The 27,020-nt window shown below is 46.9% G+C and overlaps 2 protein-coding genes and 1 long non-coding RNA gene across 12 annotated transcripts; 2 read left to right on the top strand and 1 right to left on the bottom strand.

Annotated features, from left to right (window-relative positions):
- Positions 1-5,001: 5,001 nt before the first annotated feature.
- On the top strand, positions 5,002-8,033 carry LOC139832030 (mediator of RNA polymerase II transcription subunit 15a-like). The gene is made up of 4 exons (XM_071821426.1): positions 5,002-5,242; positions 5,910-6,021; positions 7,069-7,178; positions 7,674-8,033. Exons 1-4 carry the CDS (start codon positions 5,100-5,102, stop codon positions 7,681-7,683), a joined length of 375 nt encoding a protein of 124 aa, XP_071677527.1. The 5' UTR covers positions 5,002-5,099; the 3' UTR covers positions 7,684-8,033.
- A 3,682-nt stretch (positions 8,034-11,715) lies between these two features.
- LOC127310732 (mediator of RNA polymerase II transcription subunit 15a) lies at positions 11,716-16,994 on the top strand. Its single transcript, XM_051341380.2, has 5 exons — positions 11,716-11,972; positions 12,599-12,710; positions 14,939-15,047; positions 16,612-16,656; positions 16,792-16,994. Exons 1-4 carry the CDS (start codon positions 11,839-11,841, stop codon positions 16,614-16,616), a joined length of 360 nt encoding a protein of 119 aa, XP_051197340.2. The 5' UTR covers positions 11,716-11,838; the 3' UTR covers positions 16,617-16,656; positions 16,792-16,994.
- Positions 16,995-21,723: 4,729 nt separating this feature from the next.
- Positions 21,724-24,118, bottom strand: LOC127308750 (uncharacterized). 10 transcript variants are annotated; one of them, XR_007856731.2, is made up of 5 exons: positions 23,125-23,849; positions 22,883-22,965; positions 22,672-22,781; positions 22,426-22,525; positions 21,728-22,330 (listed from the first exon to the last, which is right to left on the bottom strand). It is a non-coding gene; the product is annotated as an uncharacterized lncRNA (long non-coding RNA). The 10 variants fall into 10 exon arrangements; XR_011746536.1 differs by adding an exon at positions 23,866-24,118 and having other exon boundaries at positions 21,729-22,330; positions 22,672-23,222; positions 23,403-23,522; XR_011746535.1 differs by having other exon boundaries at positions 21,727-22,330; positions 22,672-22,965.
- Between the last annotated feature and the right edge of the window lie 2,902 nt (positions 24,119-27,020).

Raw genomic sequence — 27,020 nt, 5'->3', positions numbered from 1 at the left:
CCTCTTGATCCCTCCACTATTTGTTGCATCTTTTTGGGGGAAAGGAGAGAGGAGATCTAGATCTAGTGCTCCACAAAGTGAATCCCCCTCCTTGTGAGGGGATCTTGCTAGATCTAGATCTTGAAGTAATTTTGGTGTTCCTCCTACTATTTGTTCTTCCTCCCTTATTCCCCCAATAGCTTTTGTAGCTTTGTTGGAATTTGGAAGTGATGGACTTTGGCATCTTAGTGGTGTTCTTAGTCATTGCATTAGGTGCATCGGTTTGGGTTATCTCCGGGCTTTCGGTCTCGTGTGAGTTCGTGTGGTTGACCTTGGCGGTGTTGTAGCCTTCGTGGCCTTGTCGCCTTTGTGGCGTAGTAGCCTTCGTGACCTTGTAGCCTTAGTGGCCTTGTCACCTTTGTGGTGTGGTAGCAATTGTGCATTGTCTCCTTTGTGGCGTTGGAGCCTTGTACCCGTGTGTGAAGTGTTGTAGCCTTTGTGGCCTTGTACTTGAGAGCCTCCGGTTGTGGAGTTTGACTCAAGCTTGACACTTGGATGTTTTCCCCAAGCTTGTACGGGTTCGGTGACCACCCTCAAGGGTCCCTTAGTGGATCGAGACTTTCCCTTTAGTGGGAAAGACTCGAGGAGAATACGGTGGCCCTAGCGGCTTATTGGAGTGCCTTGTGCCTCCACACCGCTCCAACGGAGAGTAGCACCCTGAAGGGGGTGAACTTGGTGATACATCGTCGTCTTCTCGTGCACCGGTTACTTCTCAACCCGAGCTCCTTTACCTATGCGCTTTCCATTGTAATAGCTTTTCGTGCTTGATGTTCGATATCTAATTTTCTATCACCATGTAACTTATCTTGCTTAGTATAGGTTGATGGTGCACATAGGCAAACCGTAGTTTGTAGGCTTAAACCCCCAAGTAGAAGTTATTATAGCTTGCCTATTCACCCCCTCTAGGCGACACCCTTGTACATTCACTATCGTAATAACAGATTATTAATGGGGGAGCTGAATTCGTCACCACTGAACCCTTAGGTCTATTTGATGTCTCCCTGTGTTGGAGCAAGCACGACAAGCCTTTAGTCCCAAGCAAAAAACAAGTAAGGTGATAAAGGACCCTTAACGGATTAAACAAAAAAAAGAGAAGGAAACCTAACAAACCTCTCACACAACCATGCCCACCCACTGCCCCAGTGTAGCCCAATTTGATTATGATTGTTGCTAAGTAATTCCATTCTACTTGGTTATGGGCCTTCACCATGTCCAGCTTCAAGGCACCAAGGGGCAAAAGAGATACATAAGGCCAAAACACTCCGTAAGTGTCTAAAGTGCCACTAGCGGCTTATTTACTTGTGGGGTCGTGCCTGGGCCTCAAAGCGAATCAAGCATATCTGCATAGCATAGCCCGTTATAGACGGGACTTTGTGGAATGTACCTGCTAGATACTTTTACGACAAGGCGGACCGTATCATGTTTAGTTCTAGGCAAGCGGTGTGTGCCGCGGGCTAGCCCATTCGCTAGCTTTGGGTGCAGCCGTGGAGTGTCTCGCCGAATCCTATTCCCCACTTACTGTGGGACAAATCTGGGGCTGCGTTCAGCAGCGACGCTTTTGGGCTAGCCTAGTACTGCTTGATTCTATTAGCGAGGGCATCCCCCTCCCCAGTTTCGGTTTTCGCTATTAAGTGGTTGTCCCTGTGTTGGTTTTTCAACGATCAATTCTTACATACGTTTTTAAAATTGAACCTTTTGAGTTTTGAACCTTTTGCAAATTTGAACTTTTTCATATTCATTTTTTTAAAATCTAGATATTTTTAAATTTGAAATTTTTGAGATTTGAACATTTTCTAAATCGGAACTTTTTGAGATTAGAACATTTTTAGATTCAAACATTTTTAAAATTTGAACATTTTTGAAATTTGATTTTTTGAGTTTTGAACTTATTGAGATTTGAATTTTTTAAAATCTAGAAATTTGTAATCCAAACTTTTCAAAATTAATATTTTTATATTTGAAGGTTTTTCAAATTTAAATATTTTTAAAATCTAATCTGAAAGGAAAATATACTCTCTCTGAAATTGAATTAATTAACTCCATTTTATCTGGATACGCATGGATGTAGTTTAAAAGACTTAACTAGATACATATAGATCTAGACAAAATTAAGTCAATTAATATAGATCGTAGGGAGTAGAGTGAAGTAGTACCTTTTGTCGGGCCGCATTTGGAGTGGTCCAGGGGAAAGCTCGGCGAGCGGAGCGAACCCTCGGTGACCACCGTCAAGTCATCGTTGTCGTCGTCACCACCATTATCGCGAGAGCCAAGAGGGAGGAAAATCGTGTCGCTCGGGATGCAAACCCACGGGTTTACTCTAGCGTTTCTAAAAACCGGTCGAAGAGGGAGTTTCGGGCGAAACCGGACGAGACAGCGGTTTAACCGAACGCGTCCTATGCGCGGGCCGATATTTAACCCCTGGGGGCCCAAATCCGGTGTAACCAGCCACATGTCGGCCCGATACCTGCTCCCGATTGTCTCCTCGTCCACTCTAGTAAGAGCATGTCTAGTAGAACCCTTAAAACTGTAAAAGTTTTCTAGGATTTACAGGCCGAGATTTGCAAGTTTTGGACACATTTACAGGTTGAAAAACAGGGGCAAAGAATAGAACCCCTAAACCCAACCCGTGTAACAGAATATTCCGTTTTAGGGGTTTGAGGGTTTAGGGGTTCTATTCTTTGCCTCAACCCCAACCTCTAAACCTGTCACATATTCATCACAATATGACACAAAAACACAATGAATCATCAAACATACTACAAAAGTAATAATCATGGATGCATGGTTTAGTAGTTTTTACATCACATAATCATCATCTTGCCCATCTCCTTGGCACCATCACCAAAAAATTACACGTCGGTGCCATATGCTAGGCCACTCCACCACCATCAAACCCCACCATCATGCGAGTTGTCGACACCGCCATCGCTCATGGTAGTGTCAACTACAAAGGTAGAGGAGGACCCTCGGAACATCCTCTTCCTCTCGGCGATGTCCTCCTTGTACTCCTTCCACCATTGCAATTGCTCTTCATCCATGTCTTTCTTGCACATCATCATGTGCTCCTTCTCTTCCACCATGAGTTCTTTCCATACCTTTGCTTCTTTCACCTTGAGCATCCTCTCCTCCAAGTCGGCCTTGCGGGCTGCCTCCTCACGCTTTGCTTCAATGTGTGCAAGCTTGACCACCTTCTTTTGCTCGGTGATGAGAAGCTTTGTCTCCAACGTCTTGGTTGCCAAAGCCTCTCTTGCCTTCATCATATGATCCATCTTCTCCCTTAGGCTAGCCGCCTCTCCTTCCATCTTCACCCTAAGCTTGGCCTTCTTGGTTCCCTCGGGCTTGTTCAAGTTCCTCTCCTCAACATCCGGATCATCCATGTCAAGCATTGCGGACTTCTTCGGTGCGGTTTCATCATCTCTCAACTTCCACTTGTCATATGTCTGAAGAATTGACCAAACATGCTTGAATGGGAATTCTTTGCCCTTGGAGCCGGCCATCTCCTTGTACCTCAAGCCGGCAATCTTCTCCTACAAACCAAGCAACACACACAACACACATGAGAGAAACCATACAACACACATGAGAGAAACCATACGATGTGAGGTTTGCAAACTTACATAGTCACTCTCCACGGTGCCACTCGGCGGCGCATCCATCACTTGGTCCATGGCGGCACTCCAACGCGCACATGCCGGCTTCATCAAGTCCCACCGGCCTTGAAGCGACCGGAATGAGCGAGAAGCGAACCCACTCCTCTTCGGCTTCATCTTAAGGTAGGCGTCCTCGATGCGCTGCCAATACCGTTTACCGGTTTGGTCGGTACCGATGCCCGCATCCAACCCCACCGACGCCCAAGCTCGAACCAAGAGTATATCTTCCGCGTCGGTGTAGTTCGACGAGCGGACGGGGGGGGGGCGAGCAACGGCGGTGAACGCCTCCTCTTGTATCTCTGTGATGTCTTCATCATCATCATCCTCCTCCTCCTCATCTCCTCCCTCCGCATCCTCTCCTCCCTCCAAATCATCATCCCTATAGGGATCAAGCGGTGGAGCGTTGATGTCCACCTCCACCTCATTGAGCATGTCCATGAAGGACACGGCGGCCGGGCGAGCGGCAGCGCGGCGGCCGGGCGGGCGGCGCGGCGGCGGCCGGGGCGGGCGGCACGGCGGCGGCGGGCGGGCGGCGGCACGACGGCGGCCGGGCGGCCATTTCGTCGAACACCTCCGGGCGGCCGGGCGGGCGGCACGGCGGCGGCCAGCGGCAGCTTTGCCGGGGCCCTCCTCTTGGCCACGGCCTTCCTCGGCGCCGGGAGGAAGCCGCCTTGGCCTTGGCGGCACGAGGACCACCGGAGGACACCTTCGTCCGTGCCCGGGACGTGCGGGTGGTGCGGCCGGTGCGGGGCGGGGCGGGAGCGACGGCCGGTGCGGGGGCGACGGCCGCACGAGGTGATGCCCGCACGCCGCCGCCGCGCCGACGTGGGTCGCAGCGACCACGGCGGCGACGTGCGGGTGGGCGGCCGGTGCGGGGTGGGGACGGGAGCGACGGGCGGCGGGCGGGGGGCGGGCGGCGGGCCGTGGCGGGCGGCGGGCCGGGGCGGGAGCGACGGGCGGCGGGGCGGCGGCGGCCACGGGCGGCACGGGCGGGCGGGGAGGCGGCCATGGCGGCGGCGGCCGGTGCGCGGGGGCGGGGCGACGGGCGGCGGTGGCGGGTGGGTGGGATTGGGAAATTTCCCTCCCGCCCGAAATGCAGTTTAGAGGGTCAACCCCTCTCCAACCCGTTTTTGTACAGGCCAAGAATAGATTCCCAGGTCGGACCTGGGAAATTTTTTACAGTTTTACAGTTTTAGGGGCTCTAGTCTTTGCGATTTTTTCGTCAAAAACTGTAAAAAAGCGGTTATTTTTACAGATTTAGGGGTTTAGGGGCTCTACTAGACATGCTCTAACTGTTGTATCGTGTCGTGTGTGCTACAAAGGCTGGCGGACGCGGCCGCAGGCAGCCAGGCACCTCCATCTCCGGCACCTCGAGACCTAACCAGCATACCCGAATCGCCGATCCGCACCATGGACGCGAACTGGCAGCCCGTGCAGGGGTCCAACCCGCCTGACGGCGTCGACCCGAATTACAACCCCGCCGCCGCCGTCGCCGGAGGCGACTGGCGCGCCCAGCTCCATCCCGAGACGCGCAGCAGGATCGCCGGAAGGATGTAAGGGTCCTAACTGATCTGATTTGATTTCCCGTCCCTCTAACCTTATTAATTCGATCCTGCATGCGCGTGTTGGGGTCAGTTTCGTCACTCGATCGATCTGATATATTAGCTTTGATCTAGCCGTAACCCTAGCGCGCGGCAGCAGCAGATTCCGTGGCGAGCTTAACACTGGATAATTTCGACACTGGCTTATTGACCAATTTAATTTGCCACGTACGGCGCACACCATGACACCAATTCAGTATTAACCGCAGATATCACGTACTTTTGATCTCGTGGGGAAACCATCCTGTTATTACTACCGCGCGCGCGTGCTGGGATCCTGGGATGCAATTTTGTTCCGGTTAATTTACCCCTAGTCTTCCCCAAGGTATATTCCTCGCATGATCAAGGTTCACAGGTCATGCACGATTAAATCAACCGGCGCCTCCTTGGTCTTAGCGCAACGGAATTCGCGCGCGCGCTGCTTATCGTTATAGACTACTTACAGGATTGGAGTGAGCATATGATTCATATTTGGCCGGAGAGCTACCTCAATTGGCTGCTGCTCTTACTAGTGCCTACTTGTTCCACCTGGCATCTCTGATCCCACATATTTTACTGCACACGACCTTTAAGAGCACGGAAATCCCTAGTCTATTCACATTTTGTGTTGCACATGTAGACTCGAAGCTCTGAAGAAGCTTATTCCAGTTTCGGAGCCATTCGGATTGTATGAACTTCAGAAAATTGCTGTGCGGTTCGAACATAAGATCTATGCCGCGGCGATCAACCAGGTAATTTCAACTATCTTTCCTACCACTCAGCACAGCCCAAACTGTTTTAGCTATGCAGAGTCAGACAGGGTTTTATGGGCTAATAATAGAGCAGAACTGTGTCCAGTTCTACAGAAGATTTTTATGTCATGTTTAAGTGCCCTGAGTAATTTCTCTTTTTTTTTTATTGTGCGGGCCTTGGGCGACTTTTTAGCTCTTCAGCTGCCAACATTTTCTTTACATGCTGTTGGGAACAAATCCTGACTTTCTCATGCTTAAGATCAAATTCATTTTTTTCCGTGGTGCTGGGATTTGAACTAGGGCCATGGGCACACTTAAACCATTTGGAGCACATCCCAGCCATTATACCATTTTCGAACCCAGTATGCATATAAATAAGCTAGCATGTTTATGATATTTTCTGTTATGTTACATAAATGATAGACCAAACGCTGATATCATCTTGCTCGTCGACACATTTTGAATCTTGTAGTGTTGCACCTTCAGTTGCTTCAGTCAGTCACTCTTCGACTTCATGTTTGTATGCCGCATGTCTGTCCATGCATCCTAAATTGTTATATATGAAGTAGAACTACCCAAATCCATGTGATACGGGATGGTATAAAATCTTCTATCTCAGACCGAACAACAAACAAGACCTTACTCTTTTCTTCCCTCTTTTTGGACGGGCTTAATCTTAAATGCATCTACTCCAGTTCGGTAAAAAAAAATCAAATGGATTATCTTTTGTTGCGGTGTACTATTTCTTTTAGAAATTTCTGGCTGTCTGGCTTATTTGTGGCAGACCATTTCCTTTTGTGTTCGAGTGGTCTTTATCATCTTGCCTGACTCACTGTCACTATCTTGATTTGGATTTTCTGTTCATATCCCTTATTTCATACATGTGTTTTTCTGCTTAGATCACCAATTTTTGTACAATTATGATTCAAGTGTTGAAAGCTAAAGCACCTTCTCAATCGTGCTAAGCTGTGAATCCCAACAGAACTGTTGGTAGAAGGACACTATAATTTGGCTTCAAACTTTACATTGTTTTGTTTGTATTCACAGTCTGATTATCTGAGGAAGATTTCTCTGAAAATACTATCTATGGAGACAAAGGCACATCAGGCTCCTGGAAATGCTCAACTGAATCCAAATCAAAACAACCCCCAATTAAGGTATACTATATACAGTAACTAACTGACTGTTGCACACTCTCCAGCATTTTTTTTATTGCATCAAGTGCCGACATAATGTGATTTCTTGCATTAAATCAACCTCCATCCTCTCCGGCATCATGTATTAGAATGTTGCATCTATCTTATGTGTCATGTGTCTGTCTCTATTGAACCTTGAGTGGTTATCGTCATGTTAAGTGGCTCAGTTTGTTCAATAAAATATTTATTGCACTTTTTTTTTCAGTTTTTATGCCGGAAACAATGTTAAGTATGAAGGTTAAAATAGTAAGATTTCACATGTACTTTCTTTGTGGATCCATAGTATGCTCTTCTTTTCCTCGTTATCATGTCTTCTCTTCCTGTTGTGACCTTACTTTTCATGCGTAATTTAAACTTGACCTGCACACAAGAGTGATTACTACTTTGGTACCGCAAAGCCACATGCATATTTGCTCTTTACACTGGATACTCATTATCCTATCTTTATGATTGCAGGATGACTTGACAATCATGTTGATGGTACAGATTCATGTCTCCAGGTCGTGTTTCCGCCCCTTCTCTCCGCGCCGTACCTTAGACCTTGAGAAAAGTTGTATCGCCCTATGATATTAATATGTCCCAACTTAGCAGGTTTTGAATTTTGACCCAAAAAAATCTTCTTATTCAGCGTGTGCAAAAAAGGCTTGCAGTTCTGAACAAGTGCGCCTAGGGTGCCTGCTCCTGCATGTCCCTGCTGCTATCTGTTTTCTCTGTAGTGATTCTTGTGGTCATTGTCTGGATTCAACAAAGTAGCTGTAAACATTTTCCAGCTCCAATCAGTTTTAAAAATAAAGAATTTTGAAGATAATGTGATTACTTGTCTTGCCCCCATTTTCACGAGAATTGGCGAACATGTATGTTTTCCTGACAAGAATTGGCAAACAAACATATACCCTTTGCCAGGTTGAAATGGGAAGTTCGGAATTTTTATGAATTGGTTTATGATGTTGTCCAACTAGATCGCTTCCTTCTGATGTTCCTAAGTTGGACACATCATAAATTGTGGACGAGAACATTGGTAGCAGTTCATGGTTCTCGAGTAGAATCTGTTCCTTAGATGGGCATTGATCAATTTTCTAACAATATGCGTAATTACTAGGTGAGAATTAGCTCCTTGCGGCTTCGGTATAGCTCTTTCTGAAGAACCAATTTTAATGTGTCTCTGTCCGAGTGTTTGTCGTCCAAAATGTTTGCAAGGGTGCTGGTACGGCACATCTCTTTTTTAACTTGGCTAGCTATAATAGGAAAATGGCTGAAAGCTGATACATCACCAACACAACCACACGACGAAGCTTCCACACCTTCCCACGTACAACAACCAAGCTGAAGGCTGGCTGGAGCCGGCACTAGACCCTAAGCTGCAGTGGAATTTAGGCGTAGAATAAGAAATATATCCAAGAAAAACACTTTCTTCTAGTCGGCTCGCTTGCAAAGCACCTCCTCCTCGTCTTTCTTCCACTCACGATACCCACTCAAGTAACCCACTCAAGCAGCGGGCATGCCTAAGGTCCTTATTGCTCTGGCAGCTTAGGCTTGTCGTCGGCACATACCTTAAGTTTTGTTACAGTTTATGGTGATTTACAAGAAACATAAGCATATCAAGCACTTGGATGTGTGGGCTTCAAAAACTTTTTGGGCGCCCCATTGCTCTCAAGCCCCCCATCCTCCTTGTTATCCCCTTTCCATGGAATCCCCTCCACCAAAGCACCGACCACAACTCGCCCCTCTTCTACATCCTCTCCTCGTGTCCACCATCCTCCCTTGGGAAGCCCATCCGTCCTATCCTAGGTGGTTGCCATTGGGGTAAGAGATGAATAACCTGCACACCAACCTCATGGGAAATTGAGACTGCGAGGGGATGATTTGGGGATGCCCGATCATCTGATGGTAGGGCACTGACGAGATGTATTCATCACCAGCGACTGTAGGGTAACGAGGTTGTTGCCTCCATTGTTGATGGGGTAGCTATGTGATTTCTGGGAATTTTTTTGTTGACACCATTACCGTAGGGGAATCCTCTATGGTGTAATTTTATATATTGAAAGGAAACATTACAACACGATCACAAGAGTCGGGTTATTTTATGGGATTTCTTATGTTGCTAATAATGTTTCATTTTGTTGTAGCCTCATGTGTTGCAAACACATAAGCCATATGCTATGGCGTTTCTAAATGTCTATTGCCGATGTCGCATTCATGCTTCATTTGTGTTTGGAAACATTATGTTTCTATGTTGCACACACGTGATGAATTTCCTAGAGTTTTGATGAGACCATTGGAGATTTGTTGCATATGTTGTTTTTTTGCTACATTGGCGTGTTCAAAATTGCAACATTTTTTTTCCTAAAATGTTTACAAACCATATAAAAATGTTGTGAGCAATACATGCACACAAATAAATGTTACAAGAAGCTCCGAGGGCGGCTAATTTTTTCCCTCCTATGTGCCGGCTAACGCCTAGCATTGCCTATTCTAAATGAGTTGGTTGATACGGAGTTACAGAAATCTGTTTTGCTCAAACCATTTGTTACAATGGAGAGAAATAAAACAAACACTCCTAATTAGACGAAAACACCACAAACTCTTAACTATCTGCAAAAGAGGAGTAGGCTGAAAAATCTTTTTCGCTCCCGAGTTCTAGTGTTACTTGACAAAATCAAAATCATATGTATAAGTTTTGGAAAACGTGTGAAGACAGATCTAGATGAATGATGTATCCTGCAAGCATGCGAAATGGCAATGCGAAATTCCTTGTATTATCTGGTAAACTTTGGAGGCTTTAAAATGTGCATTTTCACCGCACTGACATGCATGCACACTCGCTGTTATTATTTTTGTGCAGCTTAAAATACAAGGTGCTTTCAATTGACATACCAGCGGGAAGCTTGACTTTGACTTGGAGATACTACATCATTACATACATCCAGATTTATTATTTCCATTTTTAAAAGTTATACTTCCTCCGTCCCACTAAAAATATCAATTTTGTTAAAATTTAGATGTACCTACTTTTTTCTTAAAAGGTGGATGTACCTAACTAGTAGATAGTGTCTAGATACATTTAAATTTTAGCAAAGCTGAGACACTTTTGGTGGGATGGAGGAAGTAATTACCCTTTTCAATTTGAAAAATGGAAGACTCACATGAGGTCGGGAGGCCAGAAATCTGCACTCCCTTCATTAGAGCATCTCCACCGGCAGCCTCCAAATAGGCGCCGGCTGGGGCGCCGGTACCTCCATTTGGGGAACGCCAGCACTGCATCCTCTATTTGGGGGAGCTGTCCCCACACCGGCGCCACAAAACGGCGGCCCCGGTAGATGTTTTGAATCAAAATCATAAATAAATGCATAGAAAATTAAATAAGAAACATTTTATTCCACAAACTAATACATAATTGGGAACGTGGTTTACATGAAGATATAGTTTGGAACATGGTTTTCCACAAACTAATACATAGTTTGAACCATAGTTGACACAAAAATAAAATATTGCAAAAAAACTAAACCTAACTAGGCCGGTCATCACAGGTTTCGTGTGTTCGTTACCAAGAAAGAAGACTCGAGGGCACACCCAGCCACCCAAACTGGAAAATCCAGCTGGTGAGGGTGCCCCTGTTGGTTCTTTCGAGGAAGAACATCCGAAAACATGCGTGCCGATATTCGCTGCGAAGAAACAACACTCAGTCGTCGTCCTCCTCGGCGCTGTCGCCGTGGTAGTGGCAGCGGCTACGCGTCTCGTCGAACACCTTGACGCTCATGTCCCTGTCGCTAAAGTAGGAGAACACGAGCACGAAGCCGGCTTGGAGGCGGTGGTGGCGTGCGAACTTCTCCCAGCCTATGTGGAGGTACATCTTACCGCGTGCGTCGTAGATTACGTCCACGATCCACCGGTAGTAGCCGCACGCAGCCTCCCGCAGATGCAGCGTGCCCGAGCGCTCGTTGCCGGCGACGAAGTCGGCGAAGGTGTCCGGCAGCCTCTGGATGGGCGTGCGTCGCCCTTGAGGACGAGGACGAACTCGAACAACACGCCCCCCTCCTCGTCCATGTCCGATGATGAAGACGACGGCGTCGCAGGCGACAGCGTGCGTGCACCTCTGCCACGGCCACGGCCACGACCACGGCCGTGACCTCGGCCTCGACCAGACATGGCGTCGTCTTTTCTGATGGTGGTGGCTAGGGTTGGGGAGAGAGGCGCTATGGTTTGTGTGTGAGAGGGACGATGAGAGGTGGCCCTTTTATAGGCCAGAGGGAGGCGGGAGGAGCTGGGGAGCGGTGGCGGTCATTAACGGCGGCACGAAGAGCAAGGCGCGGGCGACGGGATGGTTCGCTGCGCGTCTGCGGAAACTGCAACGCCGTTGCGCTCCAATAACTCCCGTCGCGAGGTAGGCTCGAAAATTAGCAGGCGGCGTTTGGAACGCGCCGATACGAGTCTATTTTCGTCCTAACTTCTAAAATGCTATCGGCCGCTATGGGTGACGCGGTGGAGATGCTGTTAGGCGATAGAACTAGTATTACTGGCAAGTGAAGTGGCAGCTGCGGAGCCTCGAGTGTCTTGTCAAAAGCAGTCGGAGGCGGCCGTAGACCTCTGCCCGCTCGAGAACTACGAATCGCCGATCCGCACCATGGACGCCAACTGGCAGCCCGTGCAGGGGGCCAACCCCCCCGACGGCGTTGACCCGAACGCCGCCGCCGTCGCCGGAGGCGACTGGCGCGCCCAGCTCCAGCCCGATGCGCGCAGCAGGATCGTCAACAGGATGTAAGGACTCTAATTGATCTGATTTGCTTTCCCGTCCCTCTGATCATGTCAATTCGGTCCTGCGCGTGTTCCGGTTAATTTTTTCACCGATCCATCGAAATAGCTTCGATCTAGCCGTATCCGTACCGGCGGCTACAGATTCGTTGTCGATATGCACACGAGGTCCCCGTTTCCGGGCTTCCATGCTTATATCAAGATTTCCTGCCGAGGGACCGCACAGTCCAATTACTTTATCTTAACTAGTAGAACTATGCTGAATAAGTTTGACGCAAGTTCACCGAGGAGGAGCTGCAGATTTGTCATGGCACAATGCAGTATAACATGCTACCAGTATGCAATTTTTCTCTGTTTTATCGTATACTTCTCCAAGGTATATTCCTCACATGATCACAAGTCGTGACCAAATCAATTCCGCGCAGCACCTCCTTCCTTGGTCTGAACACAACGGAAATTGCACCTTGCCTACTGGAGTGTGAGGTAGAATATGATCAGTAATTGGAGATCTAACACAGTTGGCTGCTCTGCCTACTCGTCTCACCTGACATCTCAGATGCCACATTATTCTATTTCACACGGATGAAAGCGATGCATCCGCCAGTTTATCCACTTTTTTTTTATACATGTAGATTGGAAACTCTGAGGAGGCATTTGCCAGTATCAGTGCCAGAGGGGTTGAACGAGCTTCAAAGAATTGCTGTGCGATTCGAAGAGAAGATCTATACCGCAGCGACCAGCCAGGTAATTTGACCTATCTTCGCTACGTGTCAGGCTCTCGGCAGATCACATGGCGGCTTATGGGCTAATAATAGAGCAAAACTGCCTCCAAATGTTGTACAAGTTTTCTTTACATGCTCTTGGGAACATATCCTGATTTTACTCATGCTTGGTAACAAATTCATTTTTTTTTCTGTGGTGCCGGGACTTGAACTGGGCTCATGGGTGTGTGAACGCCCGCACTCGAACCATTTGGAGCACATCCCAGTTATTTTAGCATGTTCACACTTAGTATACTTACAAATAGTAAGTTAATGAGCTAGTATGTTTTTAATCTTTGTTATGTTACATAAATGATAGAATGGAACACGGATCATGGTCTTGGTTATTATTGACACGGGTTGAATCTTCTAGCGTTCAACCTAGAGTTGCTTCAGTCAAGTACTTTTCCAATTCATGTTTGTATGCCATGCGTCCATGCATCCGACATTGTCATTTAGAAATAGAGCTATCTGCTGTTAAAACGATAGCACTACACAAGGGCAGGGGTAAACAATGGTATACAACTATTTATCTTAGTTCAGATATCAAACAAGACATTACTCTGTCCTTCTCTCTGTTTGAACGGGCTTCTTTACATGATCTTGGGAACATATCCTGATTTTACTCATGCTTGGTAACAAGTTCAATTTTTTTTTCCTGTGGTGCCGGGACTTGAACTGGGCTCATGGGTGTGTAAACGCCTGCACTCAAACCATTTGGAGCACATCCCAGTTATTTTAGCATGTTGCCATGTTCACACTTAGTATACATACAAATAGTAAGTTAATGAGCTAGTATGTTTTTAATCTTTGTTATGTTACATAAATGATAGAATGGAACACGGATCATGGTCTTGGTTATTATTGACACGGGTTGAATCTTCTAGCGTTCAACCTAGAGTTGCTTCAGTCAAGTACTTTTCCAATTCATGTTTATATGCCATGCGTCCATGCATCCGACATTGTCATTTAGAAATAGAGCTATCTGCTGTTAAAACGATAGCACTACACAAGGGCAGGGGTAAACAATGGTATACAACTATTTATCTTAGTTCAGATATCAAACAAGACATTACTCTGTCCTTCTCTCTATTTGAACGGGCTTCTTTACATGATCTTGGGAACATATCCTGATTTTACTCATGCTTGGTAACAAGTTCAATTTTATTTTTTTCCTGTGGTGCCGGGACTTGAACTGGGCTCATGGGTGTGTAAACGCCTGCACTCAAACCATTTGGAGCACATCCCAGTTATTTTAGCATGTTCCAAGGTTCGGGAAAGCGGAAAAAAGCGTCGCTTATGCGCGCTAAAGCGCAATGCGGAGGCCTTCCGCATCGATTGCATAAGCGCTTAAGCAGAAAAAAAGCAGCAAAAAGAGGGGAAAAGCGCCGCTTATGCACGCTGAAGCGCTAACCGGAAGGCCACCGCACCGATTACGCATAACGCTTTCTTGAACCTTGGCATGTTCACACTTAGTATACATACAAATAGTAAGTTAATGAGCTAGTATGTTTTTAATCTTTGTTATGTTACATAAATGATAGAATGGAACAGGAATCATGGTCTTGGTTATTATTGACACAGGTTGAATCTTCTAGCGTTCAACCTAGAGTTGCTTCAGTCAAGTACTTTTCCAATTCATGTTTATATGCCATGCGTCCATGCATCCGACATTGTCATTTAGAAATAGAGCTATCTGCTGTTAAAACGATAGCACTACACAAGTCCAGGGGTAAACAATGGTACAACTATTTATCTTAGTTCGGATATCAAACAAGACATTACTCTGTCCTTATCTCTGTTTGAACTGGCTTCGTCTTAATTGCACTACTCCGATCCCGTAAAAAAAATTCAAATGGATTTATTCTGGTTGCGGTTTATCATATCATTATGTCTACTTGGAATTTCTGATTGTCTGTCTTATTTGGGGCACACCACTTCCTGTTTGTGTTGGAGTGGTCTTTATCATATTGCTTGACTCATTGTTGCTATCTAGAGTTTGATTTTCTGTTAATATCCCTTATTTGAGGCATGTGCTTTTCTTCTTAGATGACCATTCTTGTATGATTTGTGATTCAAATGTTAAAAGCCGAAGCACCTTCTTGACCATGCTAAGCTGCTAATCACACCAGAACTGTTGGTTACAAAGCACTATTACTCTATTAGTAATTTGGTATAACACTTTACATTGTTTCCTTTTGTATTACTCAGTCTGATTATTTGCGGAAGGTTTCTCTGAAAATGCTCTCTATGGAGACGAGGACACAACAGGCTCCTGGAAATGCTCAAGTGATTCCAAATCAAAACTACCCTGGTCAAGGTACAGTTAAACTGAATTTGCACATTTTATCATCTTCCCCTAGATGGCATTTTTATTTTATTTCATCAAGTGCTGAGATTATGTGTTTATTGCATTAAATCACCCTCCACCCTCTTTGGCATGATGTATAAGAATTTTGCATCTAGCTATGTATCATGTGTACATAGTTATTGAACTCGGAGCAGTTATCGTCATGGTAAGGGGCTGCTTGGTTTGTAACCCTGTGCAATCCTGGTTTTGACTGGTTTCTACAGTTTTCTCAAACCAGACAGTTCGCCACGGTTTTGATTTGGTTTGGCTGGTTTAAACTGTTTAGACATGAGGTAACAAGACGGTTCGGTGCGGGCTGGTTACACGGTTTGACTGGTTTGGCACCGTTTCCATCGTTGTCGCTCCAGCTTGAACTCAAATCGCTCCAGCAGCCGACCGAAATCCCTTAGCGGAGAACAGCCAGCAGAGAACTCCAGAGAAGATCCGGTGTTCCTCGCTGGCCATGAGCGGAGAACGATCATCAAAGAACTGGAGAGCAGATCCGCCTCCAGCCTTCCACATCAGTGGCCATGAACGGAGACTCAAAAGCTGAGAGGTGGCGTGGGGAAACCAGATCTGGCTTTCGTCCAACATCCAGGCAACATGGCGGCTGCCACAGGCGTGGGGAACTGGCGGAAGGGCCAGCCAGAGGAGGGGAAGGACTAGCAGTTTCGCACATGGAGGAAGTGTCGAGAGAGACAAAGGAAGAGTCGATGTGGGATTCACACATGGAGGAGTACTGTTTTAGGACGGTTTGGTCGGTTTGGCTTCGTCCAACCCGTCTCAGCCAACCCGTGATTTTCTTGGACGGTTTGATTACGTAAACCAACTTAACCCGGCACAAACCAGTCGTATGGTGCGGTGCGGGCTGCTGGTTTCAGCAGTTTCGGACCAAACCATGCCCGGGGTGATTGGTTTGAGACTAATTTTGCCTAAGGTTGCCACGCCTAAGGTTAGGCAAATTTGATCAACTTAGGTGGGTGTTTTGGTTCAAGCCACACCTTTGGCAAGATTTCTTTTCCAACTAGTTGATCCCACATGTCATAGACTTATAAAGTGAGGCAAGATTCCCTTGACATGCCAACTTGTGGATCCCATTTTGTTGAACTAGCCTTAGAGAAGTTTGGCCAGAAATGTGCGACAAAGTGTGGCATTGCTAGGCCTATACCAATAGCACGTGCGTCAGTTCAGTGGCCAGAACGCTGAACCCAATAGCCCGTGCCTCAGTTCAGTGGCCAGACCGCTGGTTCAGCGGTCCAACCTGCTGGTCTTTCAGATTGTATGGTTGTAACAATGTTAAGTACGCAATAGTAAGTTTTCACATGTACTTTCTTTATAGATCCATTGTATCTCATACTTGTCTACGCCTTCTTTTTATCACTGTTGTTATGTCTATCTTTGTTGTGGCCTTACTTTTCATGTGCAGTTTAAACTTGACCTGCATACAAGACTCATTGTTAACCTTAATTTTCTCAAGACTGGCGTATGTTTGTTCTTAGACTGGATAATCATTGTCCTGTCTTCATGATTTCAGGATGACCTAGACGATCATGTTGATGTTACAAACTTATGTCTCCAGGTTTATATTTCAAACCCTTCTTTCCACGCCTTATCCTTAGACCTCGGAAGTAAAGTTCCATCGCTGTTTGTTAATGTACTAATAGTTTCAAGTTTTGCACGAAGTCAATTTTGACACAAAACTCTTCTCATTCAGCGTGTGCAAAAGAGGCTTGCAGTTCTGAACAAGCGCACCAAGGGTGGCTGCTCCTGCATGTCCCTGCTGTTATCTGTCGTCCCTATAGTGATCATTGTGGTTATTGTCTGGATTCTCATGAAGATCTGTAACCCCTTCCCAACTGAAATCAGTTTAAGATGTACAGAATTTCAAAGATAGTATGATTACTTCCATTTGACCTCTGTTTTCGCGAGAGTTAGCAAATATGGCAAATATGTATGTGCCACTTTGCGAGTTCGAATTGGGAAGTTCAGAATTTGTATGTCTGGTATATAAGTCTTCTTCTTCGCTAATGCTTTGCTGTGCTGGGTTACAGCCAGTGCGTGTTACCCCTTCGATTGGGAGTGGTCTACATAATTAAGGACCATCGACTCCAGTATCCACGATTGAGAATATGTCGGGGTTGAAAGTTAACTTCGACAAGAGTGAGGCCATTGTAGTGGGGACTACAGACCAGGATCGGATTCGGTACGCCAATCTCCTCAACTGCAGGCTGGGGAAGTTCCCTATTTCTTACCTGGGGCTGCCTGTTAGTGACAAGACCCTCCGGACTTCGGATTGGGACTTTCTGACCGGAAGGGTGCATCCGTGCCAAGGGCTTTACCTCGCTTCTGCGGGTAGGCTAGAACTTACGAATTCCTGCTTGTCGAGCCTCCCTATGTTTGCAATGAGTATGTAAATGTTGTTTGATGCGACTCATGCAAGCTTTGACAAGGTGAGGTCCCGCTTCTTTTGGGAAGGGGTGGGACAGAAGCGGAAGTATCATATGGTCGATTGGGCGACTGTATGTAAACCTAAGGAGCTGGGGGGGGGGGGGGGGGCTCGGCATTCTTAATACACACATTATGAATATTTCCTTAATGCTTAAATGGCTCGAGAAGCTTTACCAGAACGCAGAAGGTCTATGGGTAGATCTGCTGAGGGCGAAATACCTGGGAGACAACGACATCTTCGGGCCGGGTATACCCAAGAAAGGGTCGCAATTCTGGAATGCTATGCAGAAACTTAAATGGTACTTCAAGCTGGGAGCTAAACACCAGGTGCGGAGTGCGCGACGCACCTATTTTTGGCTGGACTGGTGGTCTGGGCGATCACCGTTGCGCGATAGATACCCCAACCTGTTTGGTTGCTGCTCCCTCCCCTTCTTGACTGTGCACTCGGCCCGCGATGGGGAGGGCTGGCGTATTCATTTCCGTAGGTAGTTCAGCATGGTCGAGATGGTGGAATGGGATAACCTGACCAGAGAGATTGAGGGGTTTGCGCCCTCTATCGCAGGGGGCGGCGGTGACGCACTTTAAGGAGGTTTGGAGTCTGTGAGTGCCGCCGAGGATCAAGATCTTCCTCTGGCAGCTGATCAGAGGCCGGTTACCTAGTGCGGAGTAGATTGCCAAGCGGCATGGCCCAAGCAATGGGGATTGTGGCCTTTGTGGCGAGGTTGAGGATTGCAGCCATATCTTCTTTGGGTGCTCACTTGCCAGATTTATGTGGGCAACGATCAGGGAGATCCTGCATTGTGATTGGAATTCGGCAGGGGCCGACGAGTTCTTAGTGATCGCTCAGGCTCTTTCCGGCGCTATCGTAGACTTGTTTGGTTTGCTTTCGCTGCGCAATGTTGGACCCTCTGGAACGTTAGGAATAAGATGATCTTTGACGGCTCGCTTATCAGTAACCCGTCTGACGTTCTCTACAAAATGCTCATCTATATGCAGCAACGGCGGATGCTGGTGAAGTCAACGGATAGGTGCCTGCTGGACGCGGCGATGGAGGAGATCAAGCGTCTTCATTCCAGCCTAAGGGAGCAAGCCCAAGCCTGAGTCTGCTTTCTCTATATTTGTATCTGGGTCTGGACTTGTGTTGGCTGTGCGTGTGTGCTCGGATGAACTGGGAGCTCTCCGTTTTGTGTGGTGTGTTATGTATGCTGGATGATTGTATGTCTTGAATTCTGCCGGTGTGGCTTTATTAAGTTAAAGCAGGGCCTTACCTCTAAAATAGTATCCAGGATTAACTAAAAGCATAAAAATGGCATTTCTCATAACAAACCGATTTCAGTGTAATCAGTCTAACTAGTATATAAACAGTTGAAGTTCAGAAAGCTTGACCACTCAAGTTTTAGCCTTGCGAATTGAATTTCACGGACATGTGTCCTGGCATGGTTCGCTGTTTATGTGCCCTAGTTTGTACCTCAGCTGTGTATTGCCCCAGGGGTTGCGTGTTTTGGTGGGGTGTGTTAATAAGGTCCGCTGGTTCTCAAGGCTGGTTATAGGCAAATTGGAGCAATAAGTTTTGTAATTATTGATGATCCGTGAAGAAGGACAACGGTGTTGTTAATCTTATTTTTTTGAAATGGGGGCAAACGGCTTTGCCCCATTCCATTGAATAAGGAGTTTGAACAATAACGTTTGAAAGGGAATTATTATACCCGATTGCTAACTCTCGGCTAACCGAGAACTATGCTAGCTCCCGATCGATTGTTTCTATCAAAATTTTCTGTTGGGCTGCCGTTTGTACTTCTATTTATCATTAAATTATAAGCTCGAGTGTTTTTTTTTTGCGAAACACAATACAATCAAAGACGCTCATACATATGCGCACACACTCACCCTATGAACACACACGTATACCCTACCCCTATGAGCACCTTCAAGAGACTGCGTTGAAGAATTGATCCGGTGGGTCTTGAGATTGACGAAGTCACCACATGCACCTCGCTGTTGACGGGAACGTCGCCTCCTACTGAAGAATATTCCGCCTTATGAGACACCAAAGTGTCAAATCTGGTTTTTAAAACTCTGGTGTGCTGCGGATGCCACTGGCCTCCTAACCATCCAATCACAGATTGGTTCTCTATAAGCTCGAGTGTGGGTAGGCCTAATTTTCGTTGTCTTTTTGTGGGCTCTCCGACTAACTTGGAAGCCTGCATGAATTGTTTTACGTCTTCTTTTACGTGGCTTTTCCGCAGGTGCATGTTGCATATTCACGTAAAATTGCACATTTTTAGGTGTAATTTCTTTCTACTTTCTCTGACTCTAAATACTTGTCTCATGTTAATTAATCTAGACATATTTAATCTATTTCCACGACAAGTATTTAAAGGTAGATGGGAGTACCTATTTTGGACTTTTTTTTCGTGTATGTGCAATTGCGTATAGTTGCGTACGTTTGTAACTGAAAAAAAATCTTCTTATGCGCAATTAGATGGAGATGTGCGATTGCATATATGTGTGCAATTGAAAAGTCTTGTCATGCATAGATGTGTGTTTACACATGTATGTGTAATATGCATAAGTGCCCAATTTCATATAGGCGTGCAATTGCACCCGTGTATGCAATTGCACATAGATGTGTAATTACGTATATGTAAGCACTTTTAAACTTTATATGTAACCTCCTTTTATATTTGATTTTTTCATGATAACAACATACAACCGGGCTTGTAGTTGTTTTATTAGGCTTCTAGTTGCACACATAAGAAAAGTCCATAAGAGGAAAACGCCATAAGGACTCTGATCAACCGTGGAGGATTTCGAATTTTCGATCGAGAACTAGCCGCTTCCATTATTATAAGCCTCCTCCGTTGCCGCTGCCGATCGATCGGAAAAATATGTGTTAAAGCTGCGTTTCGCCTGCCGCTGTATAAAGAGCGCCTCCTCCTTCCTTCTCGTCGCTTTCACATTTCAATCTCGCCGCGTTGTTTTCGATAGCCGCCGTCACCTTCCTTTCGCTCGACGATTTCATCTTCCCACAAGAATATCCTCGTCGTGAACGGCTTCGGGCGCGGCAGCCTCACAGTGACAGAGGCGTGGGCGTTGTACCACACGCGGTACCCTGTCCCGCCGGATATGTGCCTAAGCAGCGGTGGCAGGAGGATGGCCGTTAACGAGATCGGCGTCCTGTCGCCGCCGGGCACAGACCGTTGGAGGGACGCGATCAGAGCCTAGCGCGCGTGCCTCAGCGCCGAAGAGCATGCCGATCCCACCGAGGTCCCCACCGGCAACGATGACTGGTGGGCAGATTTCTTTCAGGAGCAGTACGATGCCAACATGACCAACACCGACGGCCTTGTCGGCAAGAGGAACATGTGGAACAAGGAGGGGCGCCTCCATTTCTGGGGCGGTCCGGGCACACCCTCCCGAACATCATCGACGACATCCACAACGGCGCCCCCAGGTTAGAGATGCGACCTTCTCTGCCGCCATCTCCTCGGGCTCTGGCGCCTTGGTAGCCGAGGAGGACGAGCTCGTCCTCCTCGCACTCTTCTTCTTCGGGACCGGCGCGGTCAGCGCCTTCCTCGCACCGCGAAACACCATACAACATGCCGAAGCGCGAGGTGAAGGAGGAGCCCGAGTACGCGATGTCGCCCACAATTTGGAGGTGCGGCAGCAGTGGCATCACCATCCGTGAACCAGCGCGGTAGCAGCAGAGGCGCGCCGGCGGCGCCCTCCTCGTTCCGAACCCGGAGATGAAGGAGTAGCAGGACGACGAGGAGGCCTCCAAGGCCGCAAAGATGGCGGAGTACGAGCGGCAGCAGCGCCTCATCGCCAGCAGCGACGGCCCTGTGGATTGCCCAGGGCTGCATGCGCCATTCATGGCGTCGTTGAACGACAAGGACGCTTGTAGGGGCGACGATTCGTCGATCGTCATGTCCATCTGATGCTGGAATGCCACTCGTCGACCTCACCAACGATGATGAAGCTGGGCAGCGGCACGGTGAAGGTTGAGCTCACCGACGAACCTGTCGACGAGTCCGACGAGTGCGGCAAAAAGGACGGCGTTGACGACAACATGTACAACTTCCACACCAGTACTACGTCCCCTCTGGGCACCGCAAGTACTACTAGATTAGTTTTGGGTTTAAATTTAATGAAACTAGATGATACCCCGCGCGTTGCTGCGGAACTTCTTCTACATTTTATAGAAAAACTGGAATCGAAAACATACATCTTCTGAAAGGAAGAAACAAAGATTAGATCAGAAATTATCTGAAGCGGTATTGATATACATATGAAATGTTAAATAAATATATAAATAGATGGTAGTGAAGCTGGCTTGTAAGAGCATTAAGAAAATTGTAATACATAAAAGTAGTCTGCTAGTTTAGACCACGTTCAGAAAGGGCAACTAAATTCCTTTGCACTGAAATGTTGAATTGTTGAGTTAACCATGCTGAATTGGTGAACAAAATAGTGTCTAACCTAAGTGAAAATTGCTTATCAATCATGTGCTCTTGAGGCAAAAGAAATCGAATCACAAACAAAAGATCTGAAGAGTTCACACATGGAAATGTTGTAATATATACTATGTTCAAGTGTAAATTGTAATTACACATCCTTTGGGGTTCGACAGACAAATTGGAGCACTCATATTTATATTTAGCTAGCACTCCTTTTTCTTCTGCATCTCACGTATGAATACATACTAAAAAGAGACATTATTTCTTTTTGTTGGGATGTGTACTGTACTGGAAGTACTCCACATTATTACGTACCGAATGAAAAACATTATGAGAGGCAAAACACACCTGAAAGTAAGAATCAAACACTCAGAGAAAGACATGATCAGCCACCCGATAGGGTTCAAACAGGATCATCAACAATATAATGCTAAGCTATTTACCTCTTAAAGTTGCAAAGGACGTGTGATGCAAGGGATTATAAATGTAGGTTGCATCTTGCCAAATAAATCTGCCAGGGAAGATACTTCTATCTTCTTTGTTCTACACAAAACAATATTAGAAATCAGAATCAGAAAACATAGAACTTCGCATGTATTTTAAATGCAGTTAGATAATATAAGATTATGATATATAACATCATGGGTCAGGTTTACAATATCTGAAAAGCAATAACCTGTGGTACGTACATGGTAACCTGTGTTGATATATCCAACATCTAATTTTCCCAGCAGTATATACCTCAGATAAGGAAATACTAAAAAAAATTGGTATTGGATTTCCTCTAAAAAAAGACTCCCTGCCATAAGAAATGACGTTTTCAAAATTCACCTGCGGGCAATAAGTAGACACGGAAAAACAGGTTGTGTAAAATAGCAAGATAGTTGATCATCAAATTACCAGCTGAAGTCTCTATGGTGTGAAGTACGTATACCATGCATTAATCAGTCAGATTACATTGTATATAAACCAGTTTGCAGCACCTGAGATATTAAGAGGCATAATTAGGATTATAGATTGCAAAGAGAAAATGTAAAAAAAAATCTGAAAGTAAGTTATCATGATACTGCCTGAATTCTGAATTGTTGGCTGGAAAATAACAGGGAACAATTCTGCACAGAAAAAAAGATTTCTCTGCCTACCAAACTTCACGCAATGATATCCACAAAGCTGATTAGTTCTTTGGCCTAAAAACATTCACTATTTTGACAATTGAAAGCTGAGACCATATTGTTGACATCTGGGCCACAAAACAAATACTTCAAAGTAGATTATACTGTATGATGGTAACCCTGATGCCCGAAGGGCCACAAGGGTCTTGTACATAATTGTTTGGCAGGATGACGAAAAATAAACAGAGAAAAGGCATACCACAAAGGAGCGATCAAGATTTCTCCCGTTAATAGATGTAGAATCTAACCTGCAGAATCCAGTCGAAACCCAATCAAATCGGAGGGGCTTGAGAAAGCAGCACATGCAATCCAATCAAATCGTGTGTGGCAAAACATCAAGCAGCTTTCGAGCCAGGCCAGAGCGTAACCTGGAAGATTAAGAAACACATGTTGAGGAATTCACAAAAGAAAGAGAGACTAAAAACATGAGCTACCATGGTGGAGACCAGTTGCATAGATGGAGTAGGAGAGTGCGGTCGATGTCAATGGCAGCACGGGGGTGGTTTTTAACATGGAGACGGCGATGGCTCAGTTGGACCGAACAGTTTCTACTCGATAAATGACAGAAAACCATGCGGCAGATGAGAGCACCATCGCGTGCCTTTAAGACGGCTGTGGCAGAACAAATTGTCCGAGCAGTTTCTACTGCCTTCAAGGCCGGCTTTATTGTGTTCAATGCGGAGGGCGGAGATTGGCAGAGCATACCCATACCCGTTGCCATTGTGCCGCTGTTCGAAGACGAATGGAGCGGAGTCGTGGTGGGGAGAGATGTATATGGCGGCCGGGATCCGGGGGCGACCACGGCCCGTTCCCGTTGCGAGCGGTGGGGATGTTGGAAGGCGAACCGAGCGAAGTCGTGGTGGGGGAGAGATCTATGGGGCGGCCGGGATCCCGTCGCGACCACGAGGAAGACGAAGACCGTCGTGCAGGCTTATTTTTTTCGCAAGCGAACATCGGTCCAACTGTTGATGGGCTGCCTTCGGTCGGCCCATCTGGTGGACGCAGGTGGTTCTCGCGAGGAAGGACTCGTGGTTCCGGTCGTGCGGTGGGTCTGCCGAGGAAGCTGCTCGGTTCGGCTCGTCGGTCCTGCCGTGTCGGTCTCGATTGCAAAAACCGTTGGGTACACGTCGAAACAATGAGACGTAGTGCAATTTTTTGATGAGGTGACGTGGCTCGCTGTGAGACCAGCAAAATGGGACCATCTATTAAGAAAGAGAAGATTTCATTCAAATTCATGTAATAGCATGTTTGAATGAATTCAACATTTTTTGATTTAATTTTAAAAAATTAAATTTTTATTTGGAGGATGCGACTGGACAGTGACACCCCTAAATACAGCATGAAAAAACAGCAGTCCCCAAACACTAAATCTGACGCGCTTTGGAGAATGCTCTGAGAACGTGACTGGTGATGCTCTAAGACCTGCTTGTGAAGTTACTTCCTCTAAGACCAAAACCTCTACTCTGTAATATACTTCATGAAAATTATAAAAAAACAAGAGTGCTTTTGTGTGGCCGAAGCATCGATGAGACTGCATAAATTTTGAAGTCGAGAACAAGTAGACCAAAAAAAAAAATGTAAACTCACTCATCTCTCATATCACTCATCTTCCTCCCTCACGGCGATGGCACTATGGAGCCGGCCGCCGGGCAGATCCGCGGCGGGGGAGGAGGGGAATATTTTATGATTTGCCACACTTTTCTTCGAAGTGTCTATTATTTGCCACATGACCACTACATGTCAGTGAGACACAAAATGGCAAATGATAGAAGTGCAAAGAAAAGTGTGGCAAATTGTAAAATTCCCCGGGAGGAGGAGAAGGGTGGCAGGGAACCTGTGCGGGATGTGAAATTACGTATAAAAACAACTCTAGCAGATACCGCATCGGACCTCTCCGTTTTGCGGGTTTGCAGAGAAGAAAAGGCCATTTCAGACACCGTATCCGATCCATATCAATTTTTTTATCCGGGTCATCCAGTTTCGCGCCGCGGAAACCCCAAGTTCCCGATTTCGCGAGGCAATGTGAGCGCGAACATTCAGCTCCTTCCCTTTCCCGGTTCCGCCCACCACCCACCGCCGATTCCGCCGCCTCCACTCTCTCCGGCCTCTACAACGGCGTGCTCGCACCGAGATGTAAGCCCCCAACCTGCTGCCGCTCAAGGACCAGGCCGCGCCGCGTGGATCGACCCCACCCACCGCTGCCGGATCTAGCGCCGACACAGCAGTCGCCACCGCGGCGCTCGTGGTCGACGGCGCCCAGCAAGGTGGAAGCAGCTAGGGCAGAACGTCGTCGCCGCCCCTCCCGCTGTTGCTGCCCGTCCCGCTCCGACCAAGTGGATTGAGAAGACGGCCAACAAACCGCCGCAGAAGAAGCCGACGCCGAGGAAGTCCGCTGCGAAGATGCCAACAACCACCAAGATGGAATCCTTGACACCTTTGACGTCGGCGATGGCCAAGGCGCCCTTGTCCTTGGTGGTCACGCACAAGGTGGTCGACAAAATTCCTGCCCTTGATCTTGCGCCGGACTCGTACGTTGACATGCTCAACGACACATCCGTCGACATCGATTCGCCACCGCTCACGAATTACAACGACTACAACGATGACATAGAGAAGGGCCTCGAGGGCGATGAGTTTGGGGAAGTTGAAGACGCCGGCTCCGATGAGAAAGGTGAGTTGCAAGAGATAGAAGAGGGAGCGTTCGAAGGGGCGGTGGCCAAGGTGAAGGGGAGGGCCATTCGGACCGGCAACTACACCAAATTTGAAGACGTGATCTTGATCAAGGCTTGGGAGGCGGTTTCGATGGATGTCGTGACCGGCACCGATCAAAAGCAAGATGTATTGGAAACGCATCAAGGACAAGTTCTTCAATTTGATGCCACCTCTTGCTTCCACTCCAACTCGCTCCAACCGTTCACTCCAAGGCCATGTGATACCATCAAGATGGCGTGCCCGGTGGGCCGGTTGCATTGAGGCCGCGAGGAATTCTCCACCGAGTGGCACCAACACCGGTGATTGGGACGAAATTGCGCAAACAAGGTACAAGGACATGCCCGGGTTGAAGGGAAAGCCATTTAAATTCTGGCATTGCTATGCCTTCTTGAGCACAACGAGAAATGGAAGTTGAGGGAGCAAGAAGCGCCACCACCGAGGCATAAGCTCGTCGAGTTGGAGGATGCGGAAGAGGATGATGTGCTTGAGACCAAGAAGAACAAGAAGAGGCTGGATGGAGCAAAGATAACAAAGGACAATATCAAGAAGCAAGGCGAGGCCGCAATATTGTCTCTCAAGATCGATGTTATGGGTGAAGTCCAAAGAATTGTTGGTGATGAAGACTTTGGAGGCAAAGAAGGAGATGATGGAGAAGAAGAACAAAGAGAAGGGTGCAAAATGGAACATGCTCCGGGAAGATGCAAAGCGCAATGCCGACGTCGAGGAGAGGAGAGCACATGCTGAGAAGAACCGTGCCGTCTTGAGTGGTGGAATCATGCGAAAATGGAAATCTTGACGCGAAGGAGGGAAGCTGGATATTCTACCATTGTAGGGGTTCGTAGCATAGAAAACAAAAAAATCTACCGCAAGAACGAATACCACCAAGATCTAATTTAGGAAAAGGCCAAGATCTAATCCACTACATCTATGCAACAAGATATATGAGAGACGTACCCTCGAAGATCCAAAGTGGTAACGAGATCAGATCTCGTGGATGATGTAGTTGTACTTTTGTCGAACTCAAGTTCGAGATAAAGTCCTTCCAGTGCTGCAAGCGGGCAGGACTTCCGTACTCGGTCACACGTACAGTGTCGATGAAGACGTCCTCTCCCCGTTCCAGTGGGCAGCGGATGTAGTAGATCCTTATGGAATCC

The sequence above is a fragment of the Lolium perenne genome, chromosome 6, assembly GCF_019359855.2.
Source record: "Lolium perenne isolate Kyuss_39 chromosome 6, Kyuss_2.0, whole genome shotgun sequence".
In the NCBI taxonomy this organism is placed as follows: domain Eukaryota; kingdom Viridiplantae; phylum Streptophyta; class Magnoliopsida; order Poales; family Poaceae; genus Lolium; species Lolium perenne.
This window is presented reverse-complemented; position numbering and strand designations above follow the sequence as displayed.

Excerpts from the sequence above, each read along its gene's own strand:
- LOC139832030 (XM_071821426.1), top strand. The coding sequence starts at position 5,100 with ATGGACGCGAACTGGCAGCCCGTGCAGGGGTCCAACCCGCCTGACGGC. Across the intron at positions 5,243-5,909 it reads AGCAGGATCGCCGGAAGGAT|ACTCGAAGCTCTGAAGAAGC; the intron begins GTAAGGGTCCTA and ends TTGCACATGTAG. Across the intron at positions 6,022-7,068 it reads ATGCCGCGGCGATCAACCAG|TCTGATTATCTGAGGAAGAT; the intron begins GTAATTTCAACT and ends TTGTATTCACAG.
- LOC127310732 (XM_051341380.2), top strand. The coding sequence starts at position 11,839 with ATGGACGCCAACTGGCAGCCCGTGCAGGGGGCCAACCCCCCCGACGGC. Across the intron at positions 11,973-12,598 it reads AGCAGGATCGTCAACAGGAT|ATTGGAAACTCTGAGGAGGC; the intron begins GTAAGGACTCTA and ends TTATACATGTAG. Across the intron at positions 12,711-14,938 it reads ATACCGCAGCGACCAGCCAG|TCTGATTATTTGCGGAAGGT; the intron begins GTAATTTGACCT and ends TGTATTACTCAG.